Here is a 17,734-nt window from a genome sequence, read left to right as displayed (position 1 = left end):
AAGAAAACAGTTTTTTTTCTTTTGAATTCTAATGTGTAATAATCAGCTGATTCTAGGTGGCTAACAACGCAGCTAATGGGAGTAATCCATTCTGCCTCTAAATCCCTCTAAAATGCTTAAAAAACCCACCAACAATACATCATTTAAGTTCCGTAAACTGTATAATAAACAAGCTGTAGCAACATTGTTATTGTAAAAGCAAACACTGAGTAACTGCTTTTCTAGCGTAAGAACACATTACCTTACTCACAGAGACACTCACAGTGCTAAGGCAAGATGTAAGCTATAGATTCTGTGTCAGCAGCTGAATCGCTTCTGAGTTTGTAATGCACAACACAATGCGAAGGACACCAATCTGTACTGGTTGAAAAACATGAACAATCATATTGCAGTATCTGTAACATATTAGCCCATATTTTATGTTTTGTTTGTACACAGATTAGCTGTAATAACAAGCATGATGTGCTGCATGTTATCATGATCAATACTGGCCGGTCATGTTTCCAGCAGATTTTTGGAAGTTGGAAAAAGTTTGTCCCATTGCAGGGTTTGTTAGCAGTTGTTAACAATGCGTCTTTAAATGTGATTCAGTTTCTTTGAGCAGTGTCCCCGTCGCTGGATACATGAAGCCTTTCCCCCCATAACAACATTTTGTGCCACTCAGTGCAGCATGGGCACTCCATTTCAACCATCAACCTTCACCTTCTCTTAATGCTTAAAATGACCAAAATACAGTAACTACTGTACATGTCATGAAAGTCTGTACAGGCCAAAAGTTTGGACACACCTTCTCATTCAATGTGTTTTCTTTATTTTCATGACTATTTACATTGTAGATTGTCACTGAAGGCATCAAAACTATGAATGAACAGTGGGTTTATGCACCTAACAAAAAAGGTGAAATAACTGAAAACATGTTTTATATTCTAGTTTCTTTAAAATAGCCACCCCTTTGCTCTGATTACTGTTTTGCACATTCTTGGTATTCTGTCGGTGAGCTTCAAGAGGTTTTCAAGGGTTTTTACTTCACAGGTGTCATAGTTTTTACGCCTTCAGTGACAATCTACAATGTAAATAGTCATGAAAATAAAGAAAACGCATTGAAATGAGAAGGTGTGTCCAAACATTTGGCCTGTACTGTATATATACACATACATTTTTATTTAAATATATACATACATATACACACATACATACACGTATATATACATACATGTATATATACATACATACATACATTTATATATCGCATCCTACGAGCATTTTTTTATCTTTAGAATTGCAAAAATTAATATATATCTCTGTTGTTGTCTCTCACAATGACTGTGAACGATAAGCCAAATTCCCCCACAAATGCAGCAATGACAGCTTGCTGTACCTCAAATCTAGATGATGGGCTCCTTCAGAAATGTTGATAGCTATCAGTGATGAACTCAGAGACTTTCGCACCTTAATAAAAAGACACAAATCAAAAGCTGCTTATTTAGATTCCAATTAAGTTAAAGATTTTGTAATCACTCACCCCTCCATTTGCCCATGGGTCCAGATCTCCATTGGAGAAAATGATATTGCTGGCTGTGGAGAGAGCTGAAGAAAAGCAGAGACCAGACCAAATATATTTATGTATTTAAAAGTATGCTTACATTTGATGTCTAACATATAAATCTGTCAATTTCCAACTACATGCCAATCAAAGTAAGTATGTTTTGGGTATTTTTGGTATGTTCCACATTGGGTGGTCTAGTAACTTTAATAAAAAAGATTAATTAATCACCATTTGCAACTATGTTTGAAATAAGCTTGTTTTCACTGTATTGTCCTAACTAAAGATAAATGACAGGACACAATTACATACAGTATAATTACAATAATATATGATAATTAAATTCTAATTCAAATCAAGCTCAAACAATATCACACGCCATTATATAAGTTATAGATGTATAGTCTTGTTTTCCATTGTTATATTATTTCCTGCCAGACTCTTATTTGTATTTTCAATATCCTGTTTTAACCGCAGGCAGCAGCTTTAATTTGCACAGGTGGTGCAAACGTGTGGAATTAGTAATCAGCAATATTTTAGATGAGCTCAGACAATTTGACAATTGCTGGATCATTGCATGCATTTTCTGCCATGCTACATGTTTTGGACCACTTTGTTGTCTGTATTTGAATGCACCTGATTTCGCACTCGTAAAGGACACCTGACACGTAACATTGGCAGGGTGCTTTCAACTTCTCACCATCCCCCCAAAACTGTGTTTTAAGCCAGTCTGGTCTCGGGATCACACCCCAATGTTTGGAGCAGTATTGCATGCGTTCTTTTTCTGTGAAGGTCATTGCAGGGAACATGTCTGTGATGTTGTTGCTCTCATAACAGAGATTTATCTCTGTGCATGCCTGCAACAAAATACGTAAATGTTAGTAGGATGTAGCAACTTTTTTGGGGACACAGGAATGACATGGATAGTTATAGTTGCACATAAAGACATCAATCAATCAATCAACGTTTAATTATATAGCCCTTAATCACAAATGTCTCAAAAGCGCTGTAAAAGTCAACGACATCCTCAGTGCCATTTAACCTGGAGAAAACCTACACACACGTGAGGTTATGTAAACTCTACACAGTGATGCCCAAATGGATTTTTCAAACCGCCCCATTACCTGACTGTGAAGCCAACATGCAAACCACTCGACCACCTGTCGTTAACCATCGTAACAAAGATCCTTTTATTCGAGGGTGACAACATGGGTCTTATGACACATTCAAATAACTTCCACTTACAGATGTATAATTGTTTGAACTGATGGAATGTTGGGATCTGTAGCGGTTTAGAAATTGTTCCAAAAGGCTTCTCCAAAGTGAATTCCTTGTACTTCCCAATTGTCCACTAGGTCAGTTTTTGTGTAGCTTATGTATAAAGATTTTGAGAAAAAATAAAATATCGGTCTCTGCAATCATAACCTATACATGTGTGTAGATTGATGGCATACAATACCTGGTAATCCCAGGCCATGCTGTTGAAGCCAAGTCCACAGCCAGTAGGATCAGCACACATAACAAACAGGCTGTTAAGATCAAAACATGTCAGCAAGCCACTTGCGTTATACACAATCCCTGTAAAATGAAACATAAAGATAGTTGAATCAGTTTTTGACTGTTGATAACCATGTATCACTACCTCAATTACATAACTTTAAACATAAATCAAAACATTAAAAACATAATATTTAATGTACCTGCAGTATTCCTCAGATTAGCCAGAAGGTCAGCTCCACTAAGCATAGTATCACAAGCGACCTGTCAACAATAAATCAATGTCAGATTGTCAGGCTGTATGTGATGCGCAAATGCAATGAACCAACTTTGTAGTAATGCGGCCTTGTACAAGAAGATTTATACATTCCGAGTAACAACATGGTTGTGAACAAACTCCAAGCTGGCATTGTACCCAATGGGTGGCTTCTTGGTAAAAACATTTATTCATGTTTGCGTCTAATATCAATCTCCTTGATGCACATTGAACATTGAGTTCTATATCGTGTTTTCACAGCATCATTACGAGTCAGTGGTTTAAGTTAATGGCGTCACTTTCAGTACATCCTGTTTCCCCTACCCTCTTACTCTTTAGGTTTTCAGCTTAAGCAGAGGAAGGAATCTCCGGCGGATGGCTGAATTAAATACAGTTTGCATATTTAAATAGGGGCGTGGACAGGGAGGGGCCAGCCACTACAAAATCTACACTCAATTCTACGTTAATTGGGATGAACAAAGGTCATGTGCTTGGATTCTTGGTGTGCATACTTTCATACATTTGGTTATTTTTGTGCTTATGATGTTTTCTAGATTTGAACATACACCATGTTTCATTAAGAATCCACGCAAGTCTTTGTACATGTGGGCCCAGAAGAAGTCTTCAGATATGTGTGATATGATGTGTTGGACTTTCACAATATTATGTCAGACCCACTCGACATCCATTGCTTTCGGTCTCCCCTAGAGGGGGGGGGGGGGGTTACCCACATATGCGGTCCTCTCCAAGGTTTCTCATAGTCATTCACATTGACGTCCCACTGGGGTGAGTTTTCCTTGCCCGTATGTGGGCTCTGTACCGAGGATGTCGTTGTGGCTTGTACAGCCCTTTGAGACACTTGTGATTTAGGGCTATATAAATAAACATTGATTGATTGATTGATTGATATGTGGATACCCAGGAATTCAATTCCGGTGACTTGTTCCACAACCAACTCATTGATGTACATCGGACAATGCAGTGGGCCCCTTTTCTTCCGGGAGTCAATGATGAGCTCTTAAGTGTTTAAGATTAAAGATTAAAGTACCAATGATTGTCACACACACACTAGATGTGGTGAAATTTGTCCTCTGCATTTGACCCATCCCCTTGGGGAGCAGTGGGCAGCAGCGGCGCCGCGCCCGGGAATCATTTTGGTGATTTAACCCCCAACTCCAACCCTTGTTGCTTGATGGTCGTAAGGAGCAAGTTATTATCCTCACACCAAACATCCAGACACTCTACCTCCTCCCTGTAGCTGTCTTATCGTTGTTACCGATGAGGCCGATCACCGTGTGTCATCTGCAAATTCCATGATGGAGTTAGATACATGCAGAGTTCTACAGTCGTAAGTAAAGAGGGAATCGATGGGCGTCTATGTCGAATATAAGGGTGGAGGAGCAGGTGTCAGCAGATGTCCTGACACCTGTTGGTCCGAAAATCCATTATCCATTTTGGTAATGTCCAGGGTCATCATGTAAAGAGAGGCGCATAGCTTTCCCACTAAAAATTGACGAACAATCAAATCAAGAAAACGGCATAAGTAAAAATTCAGATGTATTCAATTGTTTGCATGCACAAATCGAATTACATTTCTTTGTTACATCCCAATCAACTTGAAATTGAAAAAATAATTGCTTTAACTTTCCCCTTTCTTTGCTGCAACGGTGTTCTTCCTGCAACCTCCCCCCTCCCCCAGCGCGTTTAAATTTGTGAAAATAATTTTTCATTTAAACATGCAAGCGCTTTAGAAAGGGATACGAAAGACATTGACTCTTGTTTGATTACTCAATGTATTATTACAATACAGGCGTACAGTACGTGACAGAGTCGGCCCCAGCCCTCCACATGTCGTCACTGTCTCGTGTGCTGCCATTCTGCTACTGCCCGCTTGAAACATTGTGGCCTAATGATCACCTACATAAATTAATATATGTCCTCAGAAATATGAATATGAAACATTGGCAATATGTAAAATTTTGTGTCGTCAATCTTTTTACATTGCTGACATCGACAATCGTGGGCTGGGGGTTGGGGGGTGTTGTTCATATGTCTCTGATGTGCACATCAGTAAGTCTAAGGAGTAAAAGTTGCCATTTTGTGACCCATTATGTCGCTAAAATATCCACAGCCGGTAGAAATGTGTGTACGGCAGCTATGAAGAGCACATTTCCACGTAAACGTCCGTCTTGATACATCTCACCTTTGATGTGAAAAAGGGCGTAGGGCAGGTTTTTGTGGGTACGCAAATTTGTTACATGAGGGCCCAGGTGCCCAAGTTGTGTAATGACTGTATGAAGGCTGAATTCAAATCAACAAACAATATTCTGGCATATGTGTTGTTATTGTCCAGATGTAGAGACCGCTCTTGTTGCAGTGGTGGTCAAATTGGTATGGAGCCAGTGTATTGTACTTTTGCTCAGTTAGAAATGGGACACCTTCAATTTTTTATGCATGGGTCAGATGAATCTTTCAGGCCTAACCCTCTCCTTGTATCACGTCGAGGGGAGGTGGAGCGTGTTATTCCCGAAAAGGCTGGCAGCAAAGAGGCACTGGTGGAGCTCGTCATTCAACATCAGGTCATTCTTTCTAACTGTTGTTTTAGATATTTCACTCAACTTTAATTGTAGAGGTAAACTGAGGCTCCACATTAGGCTTAGAATGTCCCCAGGAGATGGCTCTGGTCAATCTTTCCCAGTCCTTCCTTCCATGACTGAGGAAGTAATGTGTTTGCCTGACAAGTCGGTGGTGTACAACCTCCCAAGTCTTCCCACAAGCTTCGCTGTGAAAACAGTCTTTCCACCCTTTGGCCGAAATAAAGATTTTGTCACTCCTCTTTACTTTCGAAATTAACAAGCTCTAAGACTTTGGTGGCTTGAGATCCATCCTTCCGTTGTGTTCCTCAAGTCTTGTCTGTTTTTGCAGACAACTGATTGCAGGAGGTTTGTGGTGTCACCCATGTAACCTCTTATTAAAGATGATGGGCTGGCCAAGCATGTCTCCAGACCTCCTTGTCAAAAGGAAGGTGAAGGACCGTAAGGTCTGTAACATCCCCTAGTGGTCTGTAACATCCCTGTGATGATGTTATAAAGGAGTGAATTCAAAAGGCAACCTGTGGAGATCAAGTGAATTCAATGCCCAAAAAAGTTAAGGCAGTGCTGTAAAATAACGGTAGCCATCCAAAATATTGGCTTTGACTGCTCACCACCAGCAGTTTCTTTATTAGATAAATACTTTCTCTAGGGCTGGGTGTTTTTTTAAAATGACAGAAAATTGACAAGAGTATACAAACTACACACTGTACTTTACATGTATCAAGTGCCATTTAATTAGTGTTGTCCCATAAAAGGATATAAGAAATCATTTCATAAATTTGAGGGGTGTAGTCACTTTTATGATGAAAATTTAGTTGTATCAACAAGTTCTGCGGGACCGCTCCTTCAAGCTTGAGTCCTCTACCAAAGGATAGGAAGTTAGATAATTATGCGTAAGATTTTGGCAGTATTGCCTTTTTGTGGATGGCGATATCAGATGTTGTTCCTGGAACCATTCACCGGGCTTGGGGGTTATTGCCTCCAGTACCCTGATCGCTACTGGCACCATTGTTGCCTTCCACCCAACATTTTCTCTAACGCTTCCTTTAGCCTTTGATATTTCTTGAGCTTTTCATGTTTGTTTTTCCCAGATGTCGCTTGGGATTGCTACATCTATCTTCACCCCTATCTTATGATGCTTAATGAGTCAGGTTGGTCCTAACTCTGGGACTTCTAATCCATATTTGGTACACTATGCTTGCTACGTGGTTATGTTGCTAAAAATATGCCTGAATTTCACACCCACTAATGATCTTGTGTTTAGTGTCTGTATTTGGATGCCATGCTGTCTTTTACTCCAGTTTTTCCATCTACTCGTATGTTTCTGATGTTAGCCACTTCTTCAATTTGTCAGCAGTACATGGGGTACAGTATGTTCATCTATTCACACACTCACACGCTATCAAAATACACCCCGAATCGTGACCAGGCAATGCAATATACAAACCCCGTTTCCATATGAGTTGGGAAATCGTGTTAGATGCAAATACAAACGGAATACAATGATTTGCAAATCATTTTCAACCCATATTCAGTTGAATATGCTACAAAGACAACATATTTGATGTTCAAACTGATACACTTTTTTTTTTTGTGTGCAAATAATCATTAACTTTAGAGTTTGATGCCAGCAACACGTGACAAAGAAGTTGGGAAAGGTGGCAATAAATACTGATAAAGTTGAGGAATGCTCATCAAACACTTATTTGGAACATCCCACAGGCGTGCAGGCTAATTGGGAACAGGTGTGTGCCATGATTGGGTATAAAAACAGCTTCCCAAAAAATGCTCAGTCTTTCACAAGAAAGGATGGGGCGAGGTACACCCCTTTGTCCACAACTGCGTGAGCAAATAGTCAAACAGTTTAGAACAACGTTTCTCAAAGTGCAATTACAAGAAATTTAGGGATTTCAACATCTATGGTCCATAATATCATCAAAAGGTTCAGAAATCTGGAGAAATCACTCCACGTAAGCGGCATGGCCGGAAACCAACATTGAATGACCGTGACCTTTGATCCCTCAGACGGCACTGTATCAAAAACCGACATCAATCTCTAAAAGAAAAACACCACGTGGGCTCAGGAACACTTCAGAAAACCACTGTCACTAAATACAGTTCGTCGCTACATCTGTAAGTGCAAGTTAAAGCTCCACTATGCAAAGCGAAAGCCATTTATCAACAACATCCAGAAACGCAGCCGGCTTCTCTGGGCCCAAGATCATCTAAGATGGACTGATGCAAAGTGGAAAAGTGTTCTGTGGTCTGACGAGTCCACATTTCAAATTATTTTTGGAAATATTCAACATCGTGTCATCCGGACCAAAGGAGAAGCGAACCATCCAGACTGTTATCGACGCAAAGTTCAAAAGCCAACATCTGTGATAGTATGGGGGTGCATTACTGCCCAAGGCATGGGTAACTTACACATCTGTGAAGGCACCATTAATGCTGAAAGGTACATACAGGTTTTGGAACAACATATGCTGCCATCAAAGCGCCGTCTTTTTCATGGACGCCCCTGCTTATTTCAGCAAGACAATGCCAAGCCACATTCAGCACGTGTTACAACAGCGTGGCTTCGTAAAAAAAGAGTGCGGGTACTTTCCTGGCCTGCCTGCAGTCCAGACCTGTCTCCCATTGAAAATGTGTGGCGCATTATGAAGCGTAAAATACGACAGAGGAGACCCCTGACTGTTGAACGACTGAAGCTCTACATAAAACAAGAATGGGAAAGAATTCCACTTTCAAAGCTTCAACAATTACTTTCCTCAGTTCCCAATCGTTTATTGAGTGTTGTTAAAAGAAAAGGTGATGTAACACAGTGGTGAACATGCTCTTTCCCAACTACTTTGGCACGTGTTGCAGCCATGAAATTCTAAGTTAATTATTATTTGCAAAAAATAAATAAAGTTTATGAGTTTGAACATCAAATATCTTGTCTATGTAGTGCATTCAATTGAATGTGGGTTGAAGAGGATTTGCAAATCATTGTATTCTATTTATATTTACATCTAACACAATTTCCCAACTCATATGGAAACGGGGTTTGTAAAAAACATTGTTAACATCATACCTTGACAGGGTTGGCAGGCATGTTGCCCATGAAGTGGGTGCTGTAAGGATAATCCAACATTGCCATCAGTGTGAATGCGTTCCGAAGCAGGCCATTTAACTGGTAAATGTCCTCTGCAGATGATGGACGCTTACACAGGGTGAATGCAGACTGGATTTCCATGTAATCTAGTAAAGTTAACAAAAGGAACAATAAATGTGAATTCATATTAGGACAAACACTAAACTAAATTGCCTAGTCCATGGGCTTCAAAACTAAGTGTGACCTGCTTCCAGGAAAACACAAAATGAATACTTGTGTGATAGTGCTGGCATGGGCAAACTTTTAAATTTAGTCTCAGTGGTCTGTTAGAATTATAGATTTCCAGTTTATATACATACAAAATATTACTTCTATAATTGTACGAATCTACCAGGACATATTTTATAGGTTGTATTCACCTGAGGGCTCATTAAATATGTGAGACTCGAAGTGGTGGGCCAATGAACATCTGTTGTCATAGCATTCTGAGCAGCAGTTTGCCTTTCCCGAAGAAAAATGCCCTATGCTTGCATTGTTTGAGGCTGTTGAAACCGTTTAAAACGCGAAAAGGATTAAAGTTTCTTTTAGCGGTAAGATCTAGGCCCCTTGCATACTCGGATAGTTTGCACTCTGTTTGCTGCACATCGTTTACTTCCATTCAAAAGTCATGGGATGGAATACAACCTATTTTACCTGTAAAAAATTTAAATCAGTATGCCCCCTTTTCAGTACTTTAAATATCTGAAAGTTATTTTACATGCTAAAAGTTTTACAATGACTGACCACCTTAAGAAAACTGAATTTAATTATCCAGTTTTTACTTAATTAGACACTTAAAGACATGCACCTGGGGATAGGTTGATTGGCAACACTAACTTGGCCCTAGTGTGTGAATGTGAGTGTGAATGTTGTCTGTCTATCTGTGTTGGCCCTGTGATGAGGTGGCGACTTGTCCAGGGTGTACCCCGCCTTCCACCCGAATGCAGCTGGGATAGGCTCCAGCACCCCCCGTGACCCCAAAAGGGACAAGCGGTAGAAAATGGATAAAGGATTCGGTATGACCTATTAACTACAAAACATTAAAGGGGAACTGCACTTTTAAAAAGCTGTTGGCCTATCATTCACAATCCTTATATAAGAGAAAAACACATGTTATTTTAATGCATTCTAAAAAATAAACAAATGCAATGAAGCCTGCTTAAAATGAAGCCTATGGGAGTATCTTTATTCTGCCAAAGAAAACCCTTAAAAACATCCAAACACCTCCATTAAGGTTTCATATACACACTGTAAGTATATATGTAATGTCGTAACGGGCACATTTATAATAACATTTAATATTTACGTATTTTGCTCATTGTTAAGCATATGCAGCGCATTAATTTCAAAAACGCATCACAACGTTCACTTTTTTTTCAACATCATCTTTATAAGAGCCAACAAATATAATAAAAATATTTCTTACTGTACAATATCTGCTGTCATTAGGATAAAAATTCACAGAATCTTGTTATAGTCCCATTTAGTTGAAAAATGACTCATAATCCTTGCGAAGAAAAGGGAAATGAAAACAAGCGTCTTTTCGTGTCGATCTCAAAATGTAGCAATTTGTTGGACTCTGTCCTCATCCTTCTACTATCCAGGTGAGAGGCATGATTTTATTTACAATAAACTTCAACTAGCAAGGAAGCAGCTTTACCATTGGATGATGTCAATATAGGCACAAAAACTTGTGATCGAGACACCGCTATAAATAGCTTGTCTGTGTTAGCGCTTATAAGAACAAGCACTTTGTTAATATTTCAGTCACAAAATGTAAATGGAGTATTGATGGAGTATTGTTGGCAGTTTGTGGATAGTTATTTATTGGGTTTTATGGGTCGAATAAAGGACCTTCTATTGGCTCAGTTGTAAGTAGACTTTTATTTACGTTTATTTATGAGTTACAATGCAAAAAAAATACATTTGTCATGTCTTTCATAATGATTTTAAACGATATTCCAAAAATTCCAAAAAAAAGGTGCAGTTCCCCTTTAGGAATGTGAATGTCCTTCCTTGTTTCCTTCCCAGAAGACTTCCTCAACATATGTTGCTATCAAGCAATGGCATTAAACATGGCAAAACATCAGAACAAATAATTAAAAAAACAAATGGTCCAATAATATCACCCAGAATCACTAAATGTATTATTAACATGCTGTCACTTCGCCTTTGATGAACATTACCTTGTAGTTATTTCTGGCCTGTGCAATATATATATTGAGCAAAATCTCTGTCAAATAAACACACAAAATAAATAAAGCTTGTTTTGCTGTCTCTCCCCATCTTACTTTGCTTGCGCTTCAGTAAACAAACCTGCACCCACTCAACTTTCTATCGAAGCCTCATCTTACTGGAGCTGTGACGCAGTCCCTACGATTACCGTAATGGCCCATATATCGCTGGAAAATGCATATTCTCGAGCTTCAGAAGCCATTGGAATCAATTTATTGCAGTATTTGAAAAATAGAAATGCAAATCCTATTGCCGTCTACAGCTTTGATGTTAAAGGTTTAAAAAAAGAATTTGGAAACATTGGCTGTATATGCCCATGTCTGGAGTAGTATGTGTGACCAGTTCTCTGATTACCTTAGACTCTTTAACTTATTTGCTCACTTTATGAAGTAATAATCAATGCATTTTGACTTTCACACAACTCAAGTTTGCTTTTTGTTATTTTTTTTATGGAGTGGCAGAAGTGCCTTATGGAGCTTTCAAGAGGAGGCCCACTTCCCACTTTCAAAACTGCATGTTTATTCAATTCAAAGCCAGGAAACAAATCAAGCATTTACCTTGCAGTTCACCTAATGTTTTAAGCTGATGAAAAGCTTCTTCAACAGCATCTCTGCATTCTGGGGCGATGCTCTCAAAATCCTGTTTAAAAGAAAACAAAAACAAGTATTTAACAAATAAATACGACACGTTATTGAATTCCCTTTTTTACAGTGTACACATGCAGCTTGTACACACCTACAAATCTATGTTTGTTAATAAAATTCCCCTCAAGTTGTAAGCAAAGGCCTACGCACTTCACCAGCAGAATGTCCCATAACATGTCAAACAATTAATTTTCTCAAGTCATATAAATCACACTTTCGATTTGCGATTAGTCACAGTAAACTATTTATTTGGATCATTAAAAATAACTCGCAAAAAAATCGGATCACTGAGCATATAGCGGCCTGCGCCTCCTTTCAGGTTACGTAAATGAGCATGTGCGGTCAAAATAAATTGCATTATTAATCTGCATTTATACATGATTAATGGGATAATCTTCTGTGATTAATCACATACAGCCCCAGATAATAATAATAATAATAATAATAATAATACCTGGGATTTATATAGTGCTTTTCTAAGTACCCAAAGTCGCTTTACATGTTAAAAACCCATCATCCATTCACACCTGGTGGTGGTAAGCTACTTTCGTAGCCACAGCTGCCCTGGGGTAGACTGATAAAATGTATTTTTTCTGCAGAACTTCATCATTAAGACTTACTCTCTTTTTTCAAAAAAGCCTTACCAACTCTAAGCTGCTACGACACAGCTATTCTGAATAAACCGTAATGTCCCATTCATCATTGAGTAGAGACTTTTTAAAACTGCTCTAGATTTACAGTAGTTTAAAAAAAGAATTAAAAATAAAACTGCAAAAATTTGAAAATCCAATCGTCAGCAATAATACATTTAGCATTAAAGATGTATAACAGTTATTAGAGTCTTTGATTCATGCTGTGTTCACACTTGGGCGGAAGTGCATTGACAGCACAAGAGGTTACTATAAGAGGTTTAAGTCCTATTCAGCTTGTTTGGATGCAGCCATGGCCGTAATTACCATTGAAGACACCAAGGTCATGTCCTCTGTATTTTTTTAGGTGACAAAAAGATGATATGACTGACTGTAAATGTACTTTTTGTAGGACATTGTGTGTGCTGTACATCACCATCGGCAGATCATTCTCTCTCAATACACGATCTTTGGTTGTGGACAGCCCGCTACAACTTTAACAACTTAACGCAAATAAGTCCACTTTTACTTTCAACATTGCTGTCAACATGTTAACATTAAATTATGCTAATGCAACTAATGTTGCTTTCACCTAAATTAAATTGATGTGAAAGCAAAATTTCCTCCATCATGAGGTGGCGACTTGTCCAGGGTGTACCCCACCTACCGCCCAAATGCAGCTGAGATAGGCTCCAGCACCTCACGCGACCTTGAAAAGGACATGGGTAGAAAATGGATGGATGGACTTCCGGTGGCTCCGTCATTAGTACTTGAAAATCATAAGATCTTGCGTTTGAGCCCTGGTCGTGGTTGAAAATGTTGTATGTTTTTTAAAGGCCTACTGAAATGAATTTTTTTTATTTAAACGGGGATAGCAGATCCATTCTATGTGTCATACTTGATCATTTCGCGGTATTGCCATATTTTTGCTGAAAGGATTTAGTAGAGAACATCGACGATAAAGTTCGCAACTTTTGGTCGCTGATAAAAAAAGCCTTGCCTGTACCGGAAGTAGCGTGACGTCACAGGTTGAAAGGTTCCTCACATTTCCCCACTGTTTACACCAACAGCGAGGAGCGATTCGGACCGAGAAAGCGACAATTACCCCATTAATTTGAGCCAGGATGAAAGATTCGTGGATGAGGAACGTGAGACTGAAGGACTAGAGTGCAGTGCAGGACGCATCTTTCTTCGCTCTGACCGTAGCTTAGGTACAAGCTGGCTCATTGGATTCCACACTCTCTCCTTTTTCTATTGTGGATCACGGATTTGTATTTTAAACCACCTCGGATACTATATCCTCTTTAAAATGAGAGTCGAGAACGCGAAATGGACATTCACAGTGACTTTTATCTCCACAACAATACATCGGCGAAGCACTTTAGCTACGGAGCTAACGTGATAGCATCGGGCTTAACTGCAGAGAGAAACAAAAGAAATAAACCCCTGACTGGAAGGATAGACAGAAAATCAACAATACTATTAAACCATGGACCTGTAACTACACGGTTAATGCTTTCCAGCCTGGCGAAGCTTAACAATGCTGTTGCTAATGACGCCATTGAAGCTAACTTAGCAACGGGACCTCACAGAGCTATGCTAAAAACATTAGCTATCCACCTACGCCAGCCAGACCTCATCTGCTCTTTAACACCGGTGCTCACCTGCGTTCCAGCGATCGACGGAGCGACGAAGGACTTCACCCGATCATCAATGCGGTCGGCGGCTAGCGTCGGATAGCGCGTCTGCTATCCAAGTCAAAGTCCTCCTGGTTGTGTTGCTGCAGCCAGCCGCTAATACACCGATCCCACCTACAGCTTTCTTCTTTGCAGTCTTCATTGTTCATTAAACAAATTGCAAAAGATTCACCAACACAGATGTCCAGAATACTGTGGAATTTTGCGATGAAAACCGAGCTTTTTGTATTGGATACAATGTGTCCGAATACTTCCGTTTCCATGATTGACGTCACGCGCATACGTCATCATACAGACGTTTTCAACCGGAAGTTTCGTGGGAAATTTAAAATTGCACTTTATAAGTTAACCCGGCCGTATTGGCATGAGTTGCAATGTTAAGATTTCATCATTTATATATAAACTATCAGTTTATACTATCAGTCGGTAGTAGCGGGTTTCAGTAGGCCTTTAAATTTATGTTTTAATGATGTTAAAATTGCTTAATATGCTAAACTTCAGGATATTAATACAAAAGTGGACTGTTACAAAATCATTCTGATTATCAATGATGTTAGATGAGTGAGAGATAGTTATAGCTCAATTACAGCTTTTGTTATTCTGGAAATTCATTATCAGAATCAGAATCAGAATCAGAATAGTTTTATTGCCATTGTTTGAGAACTGGTTCACAAACTAGGAATTTTTTTTGGTGCAATCGTGCAACATAAAACACATATAACACGTATTTGGTAATAAAAAGAGCTGTAACTGAGCTATCAGATCTTGTTATAGACTTAGAAGGAATTCAAGGAATTCAAGGAGCTACTGTTAGGAGTTATTGTTCATGTGCCTGATGGCCGAGGGGAAAAAAACTGTTCAGGTGGCGGGAGGTGTGGGTCTGGATGGAGCGTAGTCTCCTGCCTGAGGATTGAGGGGAGAATAGTGTGTGTCCAGGGTGAGAAGAGTCAGCTGTGATCCGACCCACACGCCTCCTGGTCCTGGAGGAGAACAAGTCCTGGAGGGATGGGAGCTTGCAGCCAATTACCTTCTCAGCAGCATGTACAATGCGCTGCAGTCTATGCTTATTCTGGACTGTGGCGCCGGGGAACCACTGTGATGGAGGAGGTCAGGATGGACTCTATGATGGCTGAGTAAAACAGCACCAGCATCTCGGTCGGCACCTTAAGTTTCCTCAGCTGCCGCATTATGTTGCTCAAGGTAATATAATTTATATGGTGCAAGGTTTCAATCTTTCAAAGTTCCTCTTAGACAACCAATTTTTGACCTTGGTATTTGTCAAATACTACTTACGGCCGTGGACGCAGCATGGTTTAGATCAGGGGCCTGTAACCTTTACTATTAAAAGAGACATTTTTCCGCATTGCCCACTAAAGAAAAATAGTGTAGAGCAGTGGTTCTTAACCTGGGTTCGATCGAACCCTAGGGGTTCGGTGAGTCGGCCTCAGGGGTTCGGTGTAGCCTCCGCCACGAAGGTAAAGACACATCCGACTTATCGTGTAAATAAAAACTTCTCCCTATCGGCGTATTATGGATACCCCCAAACAATGTTCCCTCTAATTTTCCATCTGATTTGCATGTTTTTTGATTGATTGATTGAAACTTTTACTAGTAGATTGCAAAGGAAGAAAATACATTATATGAAACTGTACAGTTTACACAGTACAGTACATATTACATACAATTTACCACTAAATGGTAACACCCGAATAAGTTTTTCAACTTGTTTAAGTAGGGGTCCACGTTAATCAATTCATGGTAATGTGTGTAAGGTGTGTAATTTGTTGTGAGTTCATGCACTGTGTTGGTTTTGTTATTTGAACAAGGTGATGTTCATGCACGGTTCATTTTGTGCACCAGTAAAAAAACATATGACTTTTTCTTGAATTTGAAAAAAAAAAAAAAAAAAATTTTTCACTAAAGAAGGGTTCGGTGAATGCGCATATGAAACTGGTGGGGTTCGGTACCTCCAACAAGGTTAAGAGCCAGCCGCAAAACGCGACACAGCTTATAAATTATAAAAGTTTTCATATTTTTTACTTTTTATTTTACAGGAAAAGCAAATCCGTTCATGTGAAATTAACATATTTTTCATTTTCTTTTTTGGCAAATATTCATGGTTAGCTTACCCAAAGGGTTACACACTCGAGAAACTGAAGACCACACAGGGTTTCAGTCTCTTTTACTTGCCTTCCTTGCGCCTCAGGAATTAGACAGTGCACATTCATGGCCTAACAGACAATCTGTAATTATAGAACTCTTTTTAAGAATGCTAACTTTACTCACTCCAGGGTTAAAAAAAAAATCTGAGGGAGCCACAACAACAAGGCAGAAGAGCCACATGTGGCTCCTGGGCCGCGGGTTGCAGACCTGGTTCAGATGATCACCAAATAAACCACATCCTCTTTGAGTGCAAACCATGTGACAGCTGCCCTGTGATTGGCTGGGAACCAGTCCAGAGTGTACAGTGTATCCGTCACTTCCCAAAAGTAGGACTCCAGCTAACCCATTAATGAAACATAATGACAAAAAAATCAATACATGCATAATCGTGCACATTATCAGAACAAAAAAACAGTGTACATTCATCCAACTTACATTTGTGACATCTCGAAAGAACTGCCCAGGATCACTCAGCCCAGCAACTGACAGTATGGGAGCACTGGCAGCGAGAGCTCCCGCCACAATGTTTGGGTACTTTATTCTCATATAGACGGACAGCATTCCGCCATAACTGGTGGGATAGAATGTAACAGATGGATGTTGGTTTTGACTTTGGAGAGTCGATCAACTTTGCAACACATGGAATTTGCAATGAAGGTTCAATAATTTTGAGTGGAATTTTACAGTAGTTTTAATTACAATTACTGACAATGATTGATGATTTTATTGACATAGTATATTTTTGAAGGGCATGTTGTGTTTATCAATATTTATTCAGCTTTAGATGAGACTCATCTTATGAAGGTTCATCTACTAAAAATAAAATCTACATGTCTACGTATTTGCTGGTGTACTGTTGTGCTTGCAAGATTATGTATTGTGAAAATTGTTCAAGTTGTCACGTCGCTTGCGAAATACATTTCAGTGCTATTAGACTTTTCAAGAATGGGGTGAGAAGCAAAATGTTTACAAACATAACTGAATCTTCTTGGAAATGTCTGCGATGCAGACAGGAGCAGAAAGACCATTTGTTATTAAAGTTTAATTTCAGCAGTGTTAAGGGTCGTTGGTGGAAGGAGGACTCAAAGGCAGAGTTGGCCCAGGTAGGTTTATTCCAAGAAAAGTTAAATACGCGCGAAGGCAGCCCAAACAAAGGCAGAGGTATCAAAGCGTGAGGCAATAGGCTAGGTCAAAGGTCAGAAAAGGTTCAGTAACAGGTAGACAAGAACACATAGGTTGAACGCTAGGACGTGACATAAATGAATGACAGGGGCAGGTAATGAGCCGTGATGGGAAGCACCTGGGTGGCATGACAAGCAGAACACCACAACTCTACCTAA

At 39.5% G+C, this 17,734-nt stretch overlaps 2 protein-coding genes across 3 annotated transcripts in view; both read right to left on the bottom strand.

Annotated features, from left to right (window-relative positions):
- Positions 1 to 17,734, bottom strand: part of il17a/f2 (interleukin 17a/f2) — a 410,073-nt gene that overhangs the window by 260,753 nt on the left and 131,586 nt on the right. The gene's annotated exons all lie outside the window — the stretch shown is intronic.
- The window catches only part of dpp7 (dipeptidyl-peptidase 7), a 37,301-nt gene that overhangs the window by 1,491 nt on the left and 18,076 nt on the right, over positions 1 to 17,734 (bottom strand). For both annotated transcript variants that reach the window (XM_062025685.1, XM_062025686.1), the window contains exons 5-12: positions 16,830 to 16,965; positions 11,819 to 11,900; positions 8,967 to 9,133; positions 3,244 to 3,304; positions 3,003 to 3,121; positions 2,244 to 2,400; positions 1,523 to 1,587; positions 1,379 to 1,449 (exon numbers count right to left, since the gene is read on the bottom strand). In XM_062025685.1, the coding sequence (XP_061881669.1) occupies positions 1,379 to 1,449; positions 1,523 to 1,587; positions 2,244 to 2,400; positions 3,003 to 3,121; positions 3,244 to 3,304; positions 8,967 to 9,133; positions 11,819 to 11,900; positions 16,830 to 16,965 (858 nt within the window). The remainder of the gene's footprint in view (positions 1 to 1,378; positions 1,450 to 1,522; positions 1,588 to 2,243; positions 2,401 to 3,002; positions 3,122 to 3,243; positions 3,305 to 8,966; positions 9,134 to 11,818; positions 11,901 to 16,829; positions 16,966 to 17,734) is intronic.

The sequence above is a fragment of the Entelurus aequoreus genome, linkage group LG17, assembly GCF_033978785.1.
Source record: "Entelurus aequoreus isolate RoL-2023_Sb linkage group LG17, RoL_Eaeq_v1.1, whole genome shotgun sequence".
NCBI classification, from domain to species: domain Eukaryota; kingdom Metazoa; phylum Chordata; class Actinopteri; order Syngnathiformes; family Syngnathidae; genus Entelurus; species Entelurus aequoreus.
The sequence above is the reverse complement of the archived record's forward strand: the minus strand, read 5'-3'. Positions and strand labels throughout refer to the sequence as shown.